The sequence below is a fragment of the Ranitomeya variabilis genome, chromosome 2 (assembly GCF_051348905.1).
Source record: "Ranitomeya variabilis isolate aRanVar5 chromosome 2, aRanVar5.hap1, whole genome shotgun sequence".
NCBI lineage: Eukaryota > Metazoa > Chordata > Amphibia > Anura > Dendrobatidae > Ranitomeya > Ranitomeya variabilis.
In genome coordinates, this window is record NC_135233.1 from 489010646 (window position 1) to 489024884 (window position 14239).

Consider the following 14239-nt stretch of genomic DNA (forward strand, 5'->3'; position numbering starts at 1 on the left):
GATCAACAAAATGTGAGCGCTCTACTTAGGACAACTGTTATAAATTCTGGCAAGGAAATGTAAAAAAATATCATCCTGGGGAAATAATATAAAGAAAGGAAGGCAGAAAATCGGAAAGAGAAGGGGTTCGGATGGGTGAGAAGAGGGTGGACAGAGACGTGGCAGAAGGAACACTGGTATGCAGAGACAGCCACAGACAGACATGAGACAACATGACACAAATCATTGAGAGCGTGCTGAGCACGTAACATTCTACAAGCCATCGTTCAGCTCTGTAGTCCATGGACGGCGCGCTGTGCCGCAGCCTACAGAGCCACTGAGCTGAATGACACGTGAAGCGTGAGACAGAAATGGCGGCGTTATTTAGGAGGCAGAAAGAGCATGTTGGTGCAGGGACAGAAGCAGCAAATGGGGTGAGGAAAGCAGAGCGGGGGCTGATCACAGCGTGTACAGTGGCCGCGGGGACAGTCTTGTCTGTGTTTGCAAAGGATTGTGGGATGTAATGTATCAACAGCAGTATATTGCGCCCTAGGCCTCATTTACCAAAACTGCCTTTGTAGCCCATAACAACCAATCAGAGCTCAGCTTTCATTTTACCAGTGCAGTTTAAGAAATGAAAGTTGAGCTCCGATTGGTTGCTATGGGCTTCAAACACAGATTAATTGTCAGACAGTTTTGAGAAATGGGGTCTCATGTCTTATTGGTTTGGATGTGAATAGGCGCTAAAGGAAGCCACCCTCTGATAAGAAGTGTCAGGCCTCCGAAAAAAGGACCTTGTTTTCCATAGCAACCAATCAGCTTCTATTTTGTAAAATGTATTGAAGTAGGGGGCTCAGACAGGCTGCGATGTACATGGGGCAACCTGCTTTATTCCATAGGGGTATATTACCAGTGATAGTGGATACATGGATACCTAGTTTGGTGCTGAGGAATTGTATTTATCACCATTAATAGACCTAGTGTGTATCTGAATGCAGAAGTTTGTGTTTTATCCTAACCGAACTAATGAAATCCAGTTAAATCCTGTCAGGTCTAAAGGTGAACACTAAGCACAACCAGACTAAAAAAAAACATAAGAAATTAATGACTTTAAAGGGGATGTCCGATGCCTATTTTAATGGGAGTCTCACACGAGGCGTCACAGGAGGATGGCAGACACTTCTCCACAACTTATACCACCACTCTGAAACAGAATGCGGTCACTTACCAAAGCTTCTGTCATCACCATCCTCTGATGTCATCCTGTTTCAGAGGGGTGATGGAATAGTGACCGCAACTTCAGTGGCCACCACACTTCTTCTGTGGTCGCAGCCACACTTTTGTCCCCACCACCTGCATCTTTGATCGCTGCTGCCACAGTCTCTACTTCTGACACCAGCGCCTTTTTCTGACTATGGTGGCAGCAACTGAAGATTCCAACGGTAGGCACTAAAGAAGTGAATCAGCGGACAATACAACTGTGGTCTCTTCTATATCAGTCCACCCTGAAACTGGGTGACCGAAGATGCAGATGGTGGGCACTAAAGAAGTGTATCAACGGAGACTAAAACTGTGGTCACTTCTGCAGAAGCCCACCCTGAAACTGGGTGACCCAAGATGCAGAAGGTGGGCACTGAAGATGTGTATCAGTGGACCCTAAAGCTGTGTGTGATGGTGCGATATGTTATATGGGTATCATTTTGTGTATATTTCTATTTTACTGATTATCATAGTGTTAAGGTACCGTCACACTAAGCGACGCTGCAGCGATACAGACAACGATGCCGATCGCTGCAGCGTCGCTGTTTGGTCGCTGGAGAGCTGTCACACAGACCGCTCTCCAGCGACCAACGATGCCGAGGTCCCTGGGTAACCAGGGTAAACATCGGGTTGCTAAGCGCAGGGCCACGCTTAGTAACCCGATGTTTACCCTGGTTACCAGTGTAAAATGTAAAAAAACAAACAGTACATACTCACCTTCGCGTCCCCCGGCGTCCGCTTCCTGCACTGACTGAGTGCCGGCCCTAACAGCAGAGCGGTGACGTCACCGCTGTGCTGTGCTTTCACTTTACGGCCGGCGCTCAGTCAGTGCAGGAAGCGGACGGCGGGGGACGCGAAGGTGAGTATGTACTGTTTGTTTTTTTACATTTTACACTGGTAACCAGGGTAAACATCGGGTTACTAAGCGCGGCCCTGCGCTTAGAAACCCGATATTTACCCTGGTTACCATTGTAAAACATCGCTGGTATCGTTGCTTTTGCTGTCAAACACAACGATACACGGCGATCTGACGACCAAATAAAGTTCTGAACTTTAATCAACGACCAGCGATATCACAGCAGGATCCTGATCGCTGCTGCGTGTCAAACACAACGATATCGCTAGCCAGGACGCTGCAACGTCACGGATCGCTAGCGATATCGTTTAGTGTGACGGTACCTTTACTGTATCTTGTAGGATGAGTTGTTATTTGTCATGTGATATTCTCCCCACAGTTCTGTATTGTTATCTCTCCACAGGGTCAGTGAATAATGGTGTTTGCTAATATGCTGACATGTTGACCTAGCTTGTTGAAACAATGAGCCCCTGCGACCTTCCCCCTCCTGGCCTGTGAATGAGGGTGGAGATTTGTAAATATCAGGGAGGTGAGACACAGATCAGTCTTGTGTGGAATAAGGTGAACCCAGCACGTCACAGAGAAGGGGAAGCGTATGGACCATATTTTATCCTCTGTGCTGGATTGTTGGACCTTTATGCGGTTACTGAAATGCATTTGTGTTCTGGAATATTTAATCCTTTGTGTGATGGATCGTATATATGGACCTTTCGTGTTTTGCCTAAAGGTACCTTCACACTAAGTGACTTTGCAGCGAGAACGACAGCGATCCGTGACGTTGCAGCATCCTGGATAGCGATCTCGTTGTGTTTGACACGCAGCAGCGATCTGGATCCCGCTGTGATATCGCTGGTCGGAGCTAGAAGTCCAGAACTTTATTTCGTCGCTGATCACCCGCTGTCATCGCTGGATCGGTGTGTGTGACCCCGATCCAGCGATGTGTTCACTTGTAACCAGGGTAAATATCGGGTTACTAAGCGCAGGGCCGCGCTTAGTAACCCAATATTTACCCTGGTTACCATTGTAAAAGTTAAAAAAAAAAACAGTGCATACTCACATTCTGATGTCTGTCACTGCTGTGCTCTGCTTTACTGCAGGCGCTGACACATTCAGTGCAGGAAGCTCTCGGCAGCAGCGCGTAACCCTGTGGACGCCGGGGGACGTGACAGACATCAGAATGTGAGTATGTACTGTTTTTTTTTTTTACAATGATAACCAGGGTAAATATCGGGTTACTAAGCACGGCCCTGCACTTAGTAACCCGATGTTTACCCTGGTTACCCGGGTGCTGCAGGGGGACTTCGGCATCGTTGAAGACAGTTTCAACGATGCCGAAGTCGTTCCCCTGATCGTTGGTCGCTGGAGAGCGGTCTGTGTGACAGCTTCCCAGCGACCACACAGCGACTTACCAACGATCACGGCCAGGTCGTATCGCTGGTCGTGATCGTTGGTAAGTCGTTTAGTGTAACGGTACCTTAAATAAAGGTCTTGGAATTGTTCACTATTCTCTTGCTCTGTTGATTGTGTGATACCGGAGAAGGAACCCGTGACACTGTGGTCACTTCTGTATCAGCCCACCCTGAAACAGGATGTCATCAGGGGACAGTGTCAGAAACTGTGTTAAGTGATTGCAACGCTGCCCCTGATGACATCCTGTTTCAGTGGGGTACTAGAAGCTGTGAGGAAGTGACTGCAGGGCTATCCTCCTGTGATGTCCCTGTTGACACTACCCTCCGATGAAACGTCACAGGAAGTAAAGAAAAAGCAGCGCATATAAGGATTAGCTATATAGGGAGAATGGAAGGGAGTTTTATAATATAGCAACTTACAAAAGTGGTTAGGGCTTAAAGATAGATATTTATTAAAGGGCATAAGGCTAAGGTCACACTGGGCGTTTTTGCTGTGTGTTTTTTTTTTTTTTGCAGCAAAACCTGAGTGAAGAAGCTGCGGCAAAAATGCCCAGTGTGAACATAGTCTAGAACAACCCCTTAAACAAACGGTTGATCAAAGCAGAGATTGTTTTTTTGCTGAGCCTTTGGAGTGGAAACAGAACAAAAAACATTTTAGAAAAGTTTTGTGTTTTTAGGCAGGATTTTAGAGAGTTTCGCTCATTGGCTATGTACCCACAGAGTTTTTCTACTTGTTTTTGGAGAGGAAATTGAGCCGAAATTGAAAGAAGACTCTTCAAATCTTCCTCAAAAATGCAAATCTCTCCAATAACTTGGAATGTCTGCTCCGTTTCCTCTCCAAAAACTCAGCAAAAAGACTTGGTGTGCAAATCCTTTTAATCCATTAGTGAAGCCGCCTTCTAAATTTTTCCTGTTGTTTCTTTTTCTTTCTTTTTTTTTTGCAGCATTTTGCTTTAAGGAATTAGGGAAATATGACACATACTATAAACTGTGCATTTTTTGTGGCTATTTTTCACTGTTTTGGTGCATTGTTTTGTTCCTTTGAGTTCTTTTCACACTTGCCATGTTCTAGGTAAAGCATTTTTTTTTTATAAAAAAAATGATAAAAAAAGCGGAAAAACACATAAAATTTGTAGTATTTTTATACAAACAAAAACATTTCTACGTGAAAGATGCCAAATAGGGTGTTTATTTTTTATCCACATTGCCTCGGTGGTATATGTGAAGATCGCATCTATGTATGAAGACTGGATGGACATAATCTATGTATACCTTGTGATGTGTCAAACTGGCACTGCCATAGGCTTAGTGGTAAAGTAATGGGTTTTGTTATAGTGGTAAATATTTCTATGGATTTTTTGAGTTTTTCAAATTCGCTTCTTCTTCTGCAATAGAAATGTGCAACAGACATTAAAAGCCCTGGTGTCAAGCAATGGTTTCATTATTTCTTCTGAAGGTTGGGCCACGACATAATAAATGTTCACAGGAGCCACGCTAGTCCTTGTAGACCTTACAGTGACATATATGTGATATATGATCCAGTTCACTGCTCGTAGTGTTGATTTCCGAGGAATGAAACGACTGCCAGGAGCCATAAGCTGGGAGATAACAGATTATGGGAGGATGGAGATGCCGTCATGAAGGATGGATGGCGGGAAGTGATAATGGAGGGCAAGAAGGGAAATGGTGAAATAACATAGACACAAAAAAACCCAGAGGGGACCAAAAGTGATGAAGATGGGAGTCAAGATGAGGAAGGATGACAGAGAAATTAGTTAGACAGGGAAAAAAAGAAAGAAAGAGGCAGGCATAGTGGGAGAGCCGCAAGTGTAATCACAAATTCAATTTTTGAGGGGTCCTCGACTCCTCGCCATAAGCAGCGCCTGGAAAAGTTTCAGCCCCATCTTATCTGGAAGGAGATCATTGGTTTCCAAGATGTGCACCTCTAACTAGCTAACGTGCCAAGATCTGGGACAATCCAAACATGCAGGAGAGAAGGTCAGGCCTCAGGGCATGTCTGGAGATAGGGAGCGACCGGCCGGGCCATGTCACTGAGCAGGTGTCACTTTGAATCCACATTTATTACAGTTCTTCTATATATATCTATTCATTTTAATCTACTGACTCAATATAAATGCCTTCCTGCAAAATGGCAGCCAAGGCTTATTGCCAATCATTAGCCCTTGGCTCTGTCTCATTGCTAGGGTAGCAAAAAGCACACAAAATAAGCAAATGTTTGCTATAATAGCACAAATCATTGTATAATAAGAAGTTGTAGCAACTGTAATTTCGTATCTCAGTAATGTAAAAATCTGTTTTCACTGAATATACATTTTACCTGTGAATTCGGAATGAATAAAAAAGGAATGATCAGTACTGGCAGAGAAAGAAGCACATTTCTCTGATGAGCTATAATACAAAGTTGCTTATTTTAATGCATACTACTAATTTAGGAAATAAGAATTAAATTGACGGTCACTATTTAAGTAAGTATCTGCCAGAGATGTGAACCAGCTCTTCGCTGTCCTCAGGTCTTTCCGCATGGCAGCTTTTTTGCTCTCCTCTGTTACGGCAGAGCTGTGATCTGTGGTTACAACTTAGCTGCAGAGCCTACAGGGACTCGGCAGTAGTCTGGGACATGCCCTTGGTCTCATTCTTGGTTTTGGCCGCTGCATTCTCCCTTTCCCTGGAGCTCTGCTTCCTCGGATAGCTCATGTGTATAAACCACAAGCTCACCATCCGAGTATGGAAAGCTAATTTCAATTGTCGCTCAGTAGTTAGACATGATAAGGGCCAATGTTAGTCTCTGACAGCGAATGAGAACATTCTTGTTCACAAGCAGAGATTTTGAAAAGTAGGATGAGTTGAAACACAAAGGGCCCGATTAATCATTGCATTTGCACCTGTTTTTTGTGTGGTTTTTGGAGTTTTTCTCCTAATTTAGTTATTAATTTATGCTTTTTTTTAGAGCTTATTTTATGTGCTCACTTGTCATTTTTCATATCATTGTGGGTTTTTGTTTTTTAGAGCTCTTTGGTTGATTCATCAAATACAACTTTTTAAAAAGCCACAAAAATTGTAGCATACGTACTCCAACACCCCACCAACACCCAACTCCCAAAGTAATGTTGCTGCAAACTTTGAATTTTGCACCGTTTAGTCAAATATTTTGGCATTAAAAAGTAACAAAAAGGGTGAAAGAAAACAAAAAAGTGCCATTTTGAAGAATTTGGCACAAAAAAGTCAATGAAAACTACAAGACAAAAAATGGCACAAAAAGAAAATAACGAATTGGGCCCAAAGTGCATTAAACAGTTAAACAACTTCTCATTATCTAGATTTAGTTAAGCAATCTCATTTTTTTTAACGGGTAAAATATTTTCTTTCTTAACATTGAAAAGTTGCAAAAATGAAATTATTCTGCATCTAGAGATTGCAGTTAGTTCTATGGAACTAGTCGAGGTCCGTACCTGCAGAGTGACACAGTCCCTGTAAGGAGGGAGTAACCAGCATGTGTTACATTGATGGGTATATATGCCGGTGTATATACATAGGTGATTGTTGTTTGGTGTATGGGGTGCATGGTGGGTCAGTTCTCTTCTGTGGTGGTGCAATTAGAGTGCATTATTCCAGGAGAGGGATAGGAGGAAATCGAAGGAAAGGCACTGAGCAGGGGTGGGGATTATCTGCATGGGAGGCAAGGGGTGGGAAGAGCGATAGCAGCAGCAGCAGCAGAGATATGAGCACACAGCTGGAGGGTCCTTACCACATTTTGAGATCTTCCCACTGAGATACTCCATACAGTTATTTGTGTCTGAACAGCACAAGGGGAAAAACAGGGTGGGGGGACATGAACCAAACATTCCCACACAAAACAGCCCCCTCCCCAATTAACACACACTCCAGATATCACTACGCCTAACGTCATGTAGGACTGGAAAATTCAGGCGTGGCTGCAGTTAACACTAATCACAGCACCCCCACGCATTTATTTCAGGGAGGTCCAGGAAGCTCGGACATAGAGGATTGTTTGGTGGGGCCCTAACAGTTTACACCTGTCTAGATGTCCCTATGCCTGTCTGTGACATAAACAGAACATGAAAAGTCTGGGGTCTGTCAGGTGGCAGAGGTAACCATCATGCGGAGTCTGAACTGAAGCTACGAAGCAATAGTGAGCATAGCCTACGCTGCAGAACCACTCTTATGTCAGCAAGGCTTCATTTAGATGTTCGTTAGTTTTTTCATATGATAAAAAAAAACAAACCATTTTTCGTCAGCATACTGGAACCAATTTTTATCCATTTTTTTGACTGTGCCCATCTTTACCACCAGTGTGGCATCCATATTTATCATATGAAAAAAAAAGAAAATAAAAGCTTCCTCCAAGCTTGTCCTTCCCATTAAATGGGAAAAAACAGGGCTCAGACGATACGTGGATGACATCTGTGTGCCGACCGGCTTTTCGTGGACTCATTGATATGATTTCTGATCAAAAACAGTCATGTCTCTTTTTTTTCGAACACTCGGCTTTCGAAAAAGAAAAACAAAACAGACATGAACAAACAGAACACTTAGCCAAAAGAGTCTATCTGTGGCTGCAACATGCAGGTGGAAAACAGAGATCTAAATGAGACCTACGGAACAGAAAACAGGCATGGGACAACTAAACCAGTGGAGGGCCACACCAACAACTCCCCGCAGCTCCTGGTGTTCCCAACAACTCCCCACAGCTCCTGGTGTTACCAACAACTCCCTGCAGCTCCTGGTGTTACCAACAACTCCCCGCAGCTCCTGGTGTTACCAACAACTCCCCAAAGCTCCTGGTGTTACCAACAAGCACATATGAATTTTCCCACCCTAATGAAGTTAGGCCTTAAGTATATGTAATGACATATTGTAAGTAATATGTCTACTGAAAAGTATAGAAAAATATTTAGAATTGAGAGTCCTCAGTGGTTGATACCTTTTAATGGCTAACTGAAAAGATGGTAACAAATTGCAAGCTTTCGAGACTACACAGATCTCTTTATTAGGCAAAGACTAAAAGAAATTCTGAAGAATCACATACTGTATTTATATGCACAACATAGCACAGGAAAAAAAAAAACATGGATAAGACAGGTGACATGAAGCAGAATTACCATGAGTGATAAACAGTTATGTCCATAAATATTGGACCAGTTCTTAGATAAGGAATGTTTTATTGTCCCCTGATTGGGGTCTGTTTCTGTTGTGATGACCCCTCCTAGTCTGAGGGGCAAGTTACCTTAGTTGATGTAAAAAGACATAAATCCATGCGACACATTCATTCCTGCACTAAGGCTGTCAATTCACATGAGGACTGCAATATACCAGGTACTTTCAGCTGCGTCACTTCTAATGTAGTGTACCTAATTATTTGTACTAAATGTCCAACTGGGGGTCTGTATGTGGGGGAGACAGGGCAAAAGCTTAGAACAAGGATGAATTCTGACCGCCACATAATAAGAGAAAAAAGAATGGATCTACCTGTGCCAATCCATTTTTGTCTCCCAAATCATAACATTATGGACATGAAATTACTTTTGTTAAAAAGTAACTTCAAATCTAAGAGAGACAGAAGAGTCTGGGAATATAAACTGACGACGACCTTTGATTGTCATAGTGGTGGAATGAATGTGTCACATGGATTTATGTCTTTTTACATCAACTAAGGAACTTGCCCCTCAGACTATGTGGGGTCATCACAACAGAACCAGACCCCAATCAGAGGACAATAAAACATTCCTTATCTAAGAACTGGTGCAATATGTATGGACATAACTGTTTATCACTCATGGTAATTCTGCTTCATGTCACCTGTCTTATCCATGTTTTTTTTTTGTTCTGTGCTATGTTGTGCATAAATATGTAATTCTTCAGAATTTGTATTAGTCTATGCCTGATGAAGAGACCTGAGTAGTCTCGAAAGCTTGCAATTTGTTACCATCTTTTCAGTTAGCCATTAAAAGGTATCAACCACTGAGGACTCTCAATTCTAAACATTTTTCTATCTACTGGCTAACACGGTACCAAGATATATATCTTTCCTGTACTGAAAAGTATAAATGAGGTTTGACTGTTAAATGCACCTGTCACTTTTAGGTTTCATGCACATTGTCAGACTTGCAGGAGCACAGAGTCCGGTGCAGAATACCTGCATTACGCTCCATCGCCATACCTCTGTATGAGACCAGATGCATGCGGAGGTACGGTAAAGGTTGTAACACAGAACCTGGCCGTGTGCATGAGGCCTTATATACCTGGAGCAGCCAGTTCGGGGGGCTACAGTAGCCCTCCCTAATATGTCAACCTGGTGTTTGGTTTGGTCCAGAGAGAAGTTTGCATATTTTCTGCCAGTTGATATGATGTTTCCACTTTTTGTGGACTTTCAAGAAACATAATAGTGTTTCTAAGTTGCTTTTTTGTGCCTAAAGGCCTGTAACACACACAGAGTAGGAAGATTGCACTAATGGCTCTATGTTTATGAAGAGACATGGATTTTTTGTTGCCAGGTTAGCCAGTTAAAGGTGATGACATTGACTTTTACTGGGGGGCTGTGGAGGGAAAGAGAAAGCTGGCTCAGATGGGCTACGTACATAAAGTTCTCAATCCAATAGGTATTAATGGTAGCTGTCAGGCAAACGCTCGGTTGGGCAACAGCTACATTTCCCAACCCCTGCTTACAAATGCTTCATACAAATGCATGCTATCAATTGAGCGTGTATGTATTTTCAATAGGGAAAGGAGAATAAGCCACAGGAGACACCTCTGGCATCAGTTTATCTCTTGTAGGAAAATAGAATTGGGCATGTTAAAATCCATCGTGCCCAATTCTTATTTCCCCACCAGACCTGCTACTAGGAAAGCTCCATACACACTTGACAGTTGGGCAGAACTTAATGAAAACAGCAGGTCTGCAGGACTTTTATCTTTGGTGTATGGCTAGTTTTAGAAATCAACTTTGTAAAGGGTCAAGGAAGGACCAGATTATAGGCTTTGCAGGCATTAACCCGTGTTCGAAAGTGGGTGGACTTTCCATTTCTTATTTTCACTATCAACTATGCGTAACCCTTCTTCAGTCTTTATTCAAGAGCTCTGCAACAGCTGAGGGAGCAATGAAACAGGGCAACAAAAAACACTTTAAATGGCTTTCCTGGCAACAATAGGATGAGTTCTTACACACATCTCTACAAATTCTATACGTTTCACATTTACAGAGATATCTATGTTATACACAGTTACAGAGCTATCTTTCCAAAGAAAGAATATGCAGAATATAGTATGATCATAGTACTGTAATAAAATCTGATTTATGATCATTCATGTTCTTTATTTTATCAAATTTAAAGAGCTATATCAGATGCAATGAATGTACAATGCACAGTAGATTATATACCCCCACAAGCGGCATGCTGTGGACAATATTCTTCCTATGGAAAGATCTCTAAAGGACGGCTACCTGCTCTTTCCCTACAAATGTCAAATTCTTACTGTAACCAGATATGAGCTCTGAAAATCACTTTAAAAGCTTTCAGGATTCTAACACTTTGGAAACATACTATGGGTGTTCCAGATTGTGGTCAGACCATTCCTCTGTGTCTTCTGTCTCTTAATTGCACTTCCAGCCTTGGTCATGGCAGCATATTACATCACGATAGACAAGAAGTCACTTCTGTCTGCATCTATTGGCTATTACTGCCTACATGTCAAGTCATGTTATGTCATTATGGCCAAAAGTCACGGTGCCTACTCATCACATTGGCTGGAATTGCCCTTTCTTTTTGTTGTTCTTGTTGTTCTAGTCTCCTCCCTTCAGGAGCACACCGCTTTTATGCCTTCTAGCTTCCTTTTTTGCCGGGGAGCAGTGCGCTCCTGAAGATTGACAGTTCAGACAAGAGGCAGGTCGTGCCACATGTCTGAACTGTGTGCTCTCTGATGAAGATACCAGAGGAAGATTTGTCTCTGCAGCATTAGAAGAGCTCAGGGGGCACTGACGCTGGCTACATCCAAAAACACAATGCTTGCCTAGGAAACCACCTTCTCTCATAGACTGCAGAGGTGGCCAGTAACTCAGGCAACAAGCTGGAAACAATAGAATTAAAAATGTATTTGAGGATTTCTGATAAGAGCTACATTTCAGGGTTGGTGCACACAGTCAGTAAACGCTGCAGGCTGGACGCTGCGCACATCCGCAGCGTCCAACCCGCAGCGTTCAGATATTACAGCATAGTGGATGGGATTTTAACCCCTTAGTGACAGAGCCAAATTTAAAAAATCTGACCAGTGTCAATTTATGTGGTAATAACTCTGGAACGCTTTGACAAATCCCAGTGATTTTGAGACTGTTTTTTCATGACACATTATACTTTATGATAATGGTAAATTTAGGTTGATATGTTTTGTGTTTATTTATTAAAAATATCAGAAATTTGATAAAAATGTAAAATAATTAACAATTTTCAAACTTTGAATGAACAATTTTCAAACTTTGAATGATTATCCCTTTAATTCAGATAGCCATACCACAGCAAAACATTAATAAATAACATTTCCCACATGTCAGCTTTACATCAGCACCATTTGTAAAATGTTCTTTTATTTTGTTAGCATTTTAGGAGGTTTAAAATGTAGCAGTAATTTTTAATTTTTTCAAGGAAATTTACCAAATTATTTTTTAGGGGCCTATCCAGGTTTGAAGTGCCTTTAGGGATCCTATATAATGGAAAAAACCCAAAACTGATACCATTTTAAAAACAACACCTCCTGACATACTGAAAACTGCTGTCAGGTAGTTTATGAAGCCTTCAGGTGCTTTTCAGGAATTAATACAAAGTGGCATGATAGGTATGAAAAAGTTGATTTTTACCTCCTAAATGTCGCTGACTTTTTAACAGGCCGCTGTAGCCGGCAGACTCTAAGGCAGCTATTTGCTCATGAATTGCCATGGCAAACATCAGGACCACACAATCATGATCTCAGGGTGCCGATAGGGATAAAGAGGAAGCCCCCACACTATTTTAAACATTTATATTATACACTCACCGGCCACTTTATTAGGTACACCTGTCCAACTTCTTGTTAACACTTAATTTCTAATCAGCCAATCACATGGCGGCAACTCAGTGCATTTAGGCATGTAGACATGTTCAAGACAATCTCCTGCAGTTCAAACCGAGCATCAGTATGGGGAAGAAAGGTGATTTGAGTGCCTTTGAACGTGGCATGGTTGTTGGTGCCAGAAGGGCTGGTCTGAGTATTTCAGAAACTGCTGATCTACTGGGATTTTCACGCACAACCATCTCTAGGGTTTACAGAGAATGGTCCGAAAAAGAAAAAAAATCCAGTGAGCGGCAGTTCTGTGGGCGGAAATGCCTTGTTGATGCCAGAGGTCAGAGGAGAATGGGCAGACTGGTTCGAGCTGATAGAAAGGCAACAGTGACTCAAATCGCCACCCGTTACAACCAAGGTAGGCCTAAGAGCATCTCTGAATGCACAGTGCGTCGAACTTTGAGGCAGATGGGCTACAGCAGCAGAAGACCACACCGGGTACCACTCCTTTCAGCTAAGAACAGGAAACTGAGGCTACAATTTGTACAAGCTCATCGAAATTGGACAGTAGAAGATTGGAAAAACGTTGCTTGGTCTGATGAGTCTCGATTTCTGCTGCGACATTCGGATGGTAGGGTCAGAATTTGGCGTAAACAACATGAAAGCATGGATCCATCCTGCCTTGTATGAAGCATCTTTGGGATGTGCAGCCGACAAATCTGCGGCAACTGTGTGATGCCATCATGTCAATATGGACCAAAATCTCTGAGGAATGCTTCCAGCACCTTGTTGAATCTATGCCACGAAGAATTGAGGCAGTTCTGAAGGCAAAAGGGGGTCCAACCCGTTACTAGCATGGTGTACCTAATAAAGTGGCCGGTGAGTGTATAGTTATTATTGACAGCCGCATCCAAGGGGATAAACAGATTTGGACGGTGCCAACACTGATCGTGGATGATGCAGCAAGTTGTCAGCTATAGTGTACAGCCGGCAGCTGCTGGATTGTTACCTGTATGGGGAGGCTAGACTCTTATATCTCAGGTCAGTAAAAAGAGGAATTGGTCATTAAGGGGTTAAGAAATCCCATGTCTACTAAGTGTGCACAGACATCAGCAGATCTCCCGTGGAGATGGACATGCGGTGCATCTTACCAGACAGCAGCATGCGTATTTAACTTGTGGAGATGCGAGTGCGAGTCTCCTCAAGATAAATTTCACCCATACAATGTATTGGCCGCGGTGAATCCACACGATTCAATGAACACATGCGGAATAACCTGCGTTCAAAAGCCGCCAGCGCTTTGGACACAGCGGACACGTGCTGCGACCAAACGCTGCCAATTACTGACCATGTGCACATACCCTAAAAGTTACTTGTGCTAACAAGCATTTTCCAATTTTAACTACGGTATTTAAGAAGTTGAGACAACACTTTTAATACATTTTAAGGATGGTGCAAAAACAACCATCATCCTGAAAAAACCCTTTTTTATGCCCATAAACTAGAGATTGGGATGAAGTACAGTACCTTGTTTCCATCAAGTTAAAAAGGTTATCTAGGACTAAATTATTATTTTTTTTACTATGAGCCACAAAACATACCGGCAGGTTGTTGTTAACTAGTCCTTATAATGCACCAACCTCCAAAAACTCACTTACAATGCTAT

General features: G+C 42.6%; 1 protein-coding gene across 13 annotated transcripts in view; it reads right to left on the minus strand.

Annotated features, from left to right (window-relative positions):
* Positions 1 to 14239, minus strand: part of BRSK2 (BR serine/threonine kinase 2) — a 210830-nt gene that overhangs the window by 16963 nt on the left and 179628 nt on the right. For 7 of the 13 annotated variants that reach the window (XM_077287899.1, XM_077287896.1, XM_077287889.1 and 4 more), the window contains one exon: positions 7271 to 7318. The exons of the other annotated variants lie outside the window; for them this stretch is intronic. In XM_077287899.1, coding sequence (XP_077144014.1) covers positions 7271 to 7318 — 48 coding nt within the window. The remainder of the gene's footprint in view (positions 1 to 7270; positions 7319 to 14239) is intronic. 13 annotated transcript variants of the gene reach the window in all.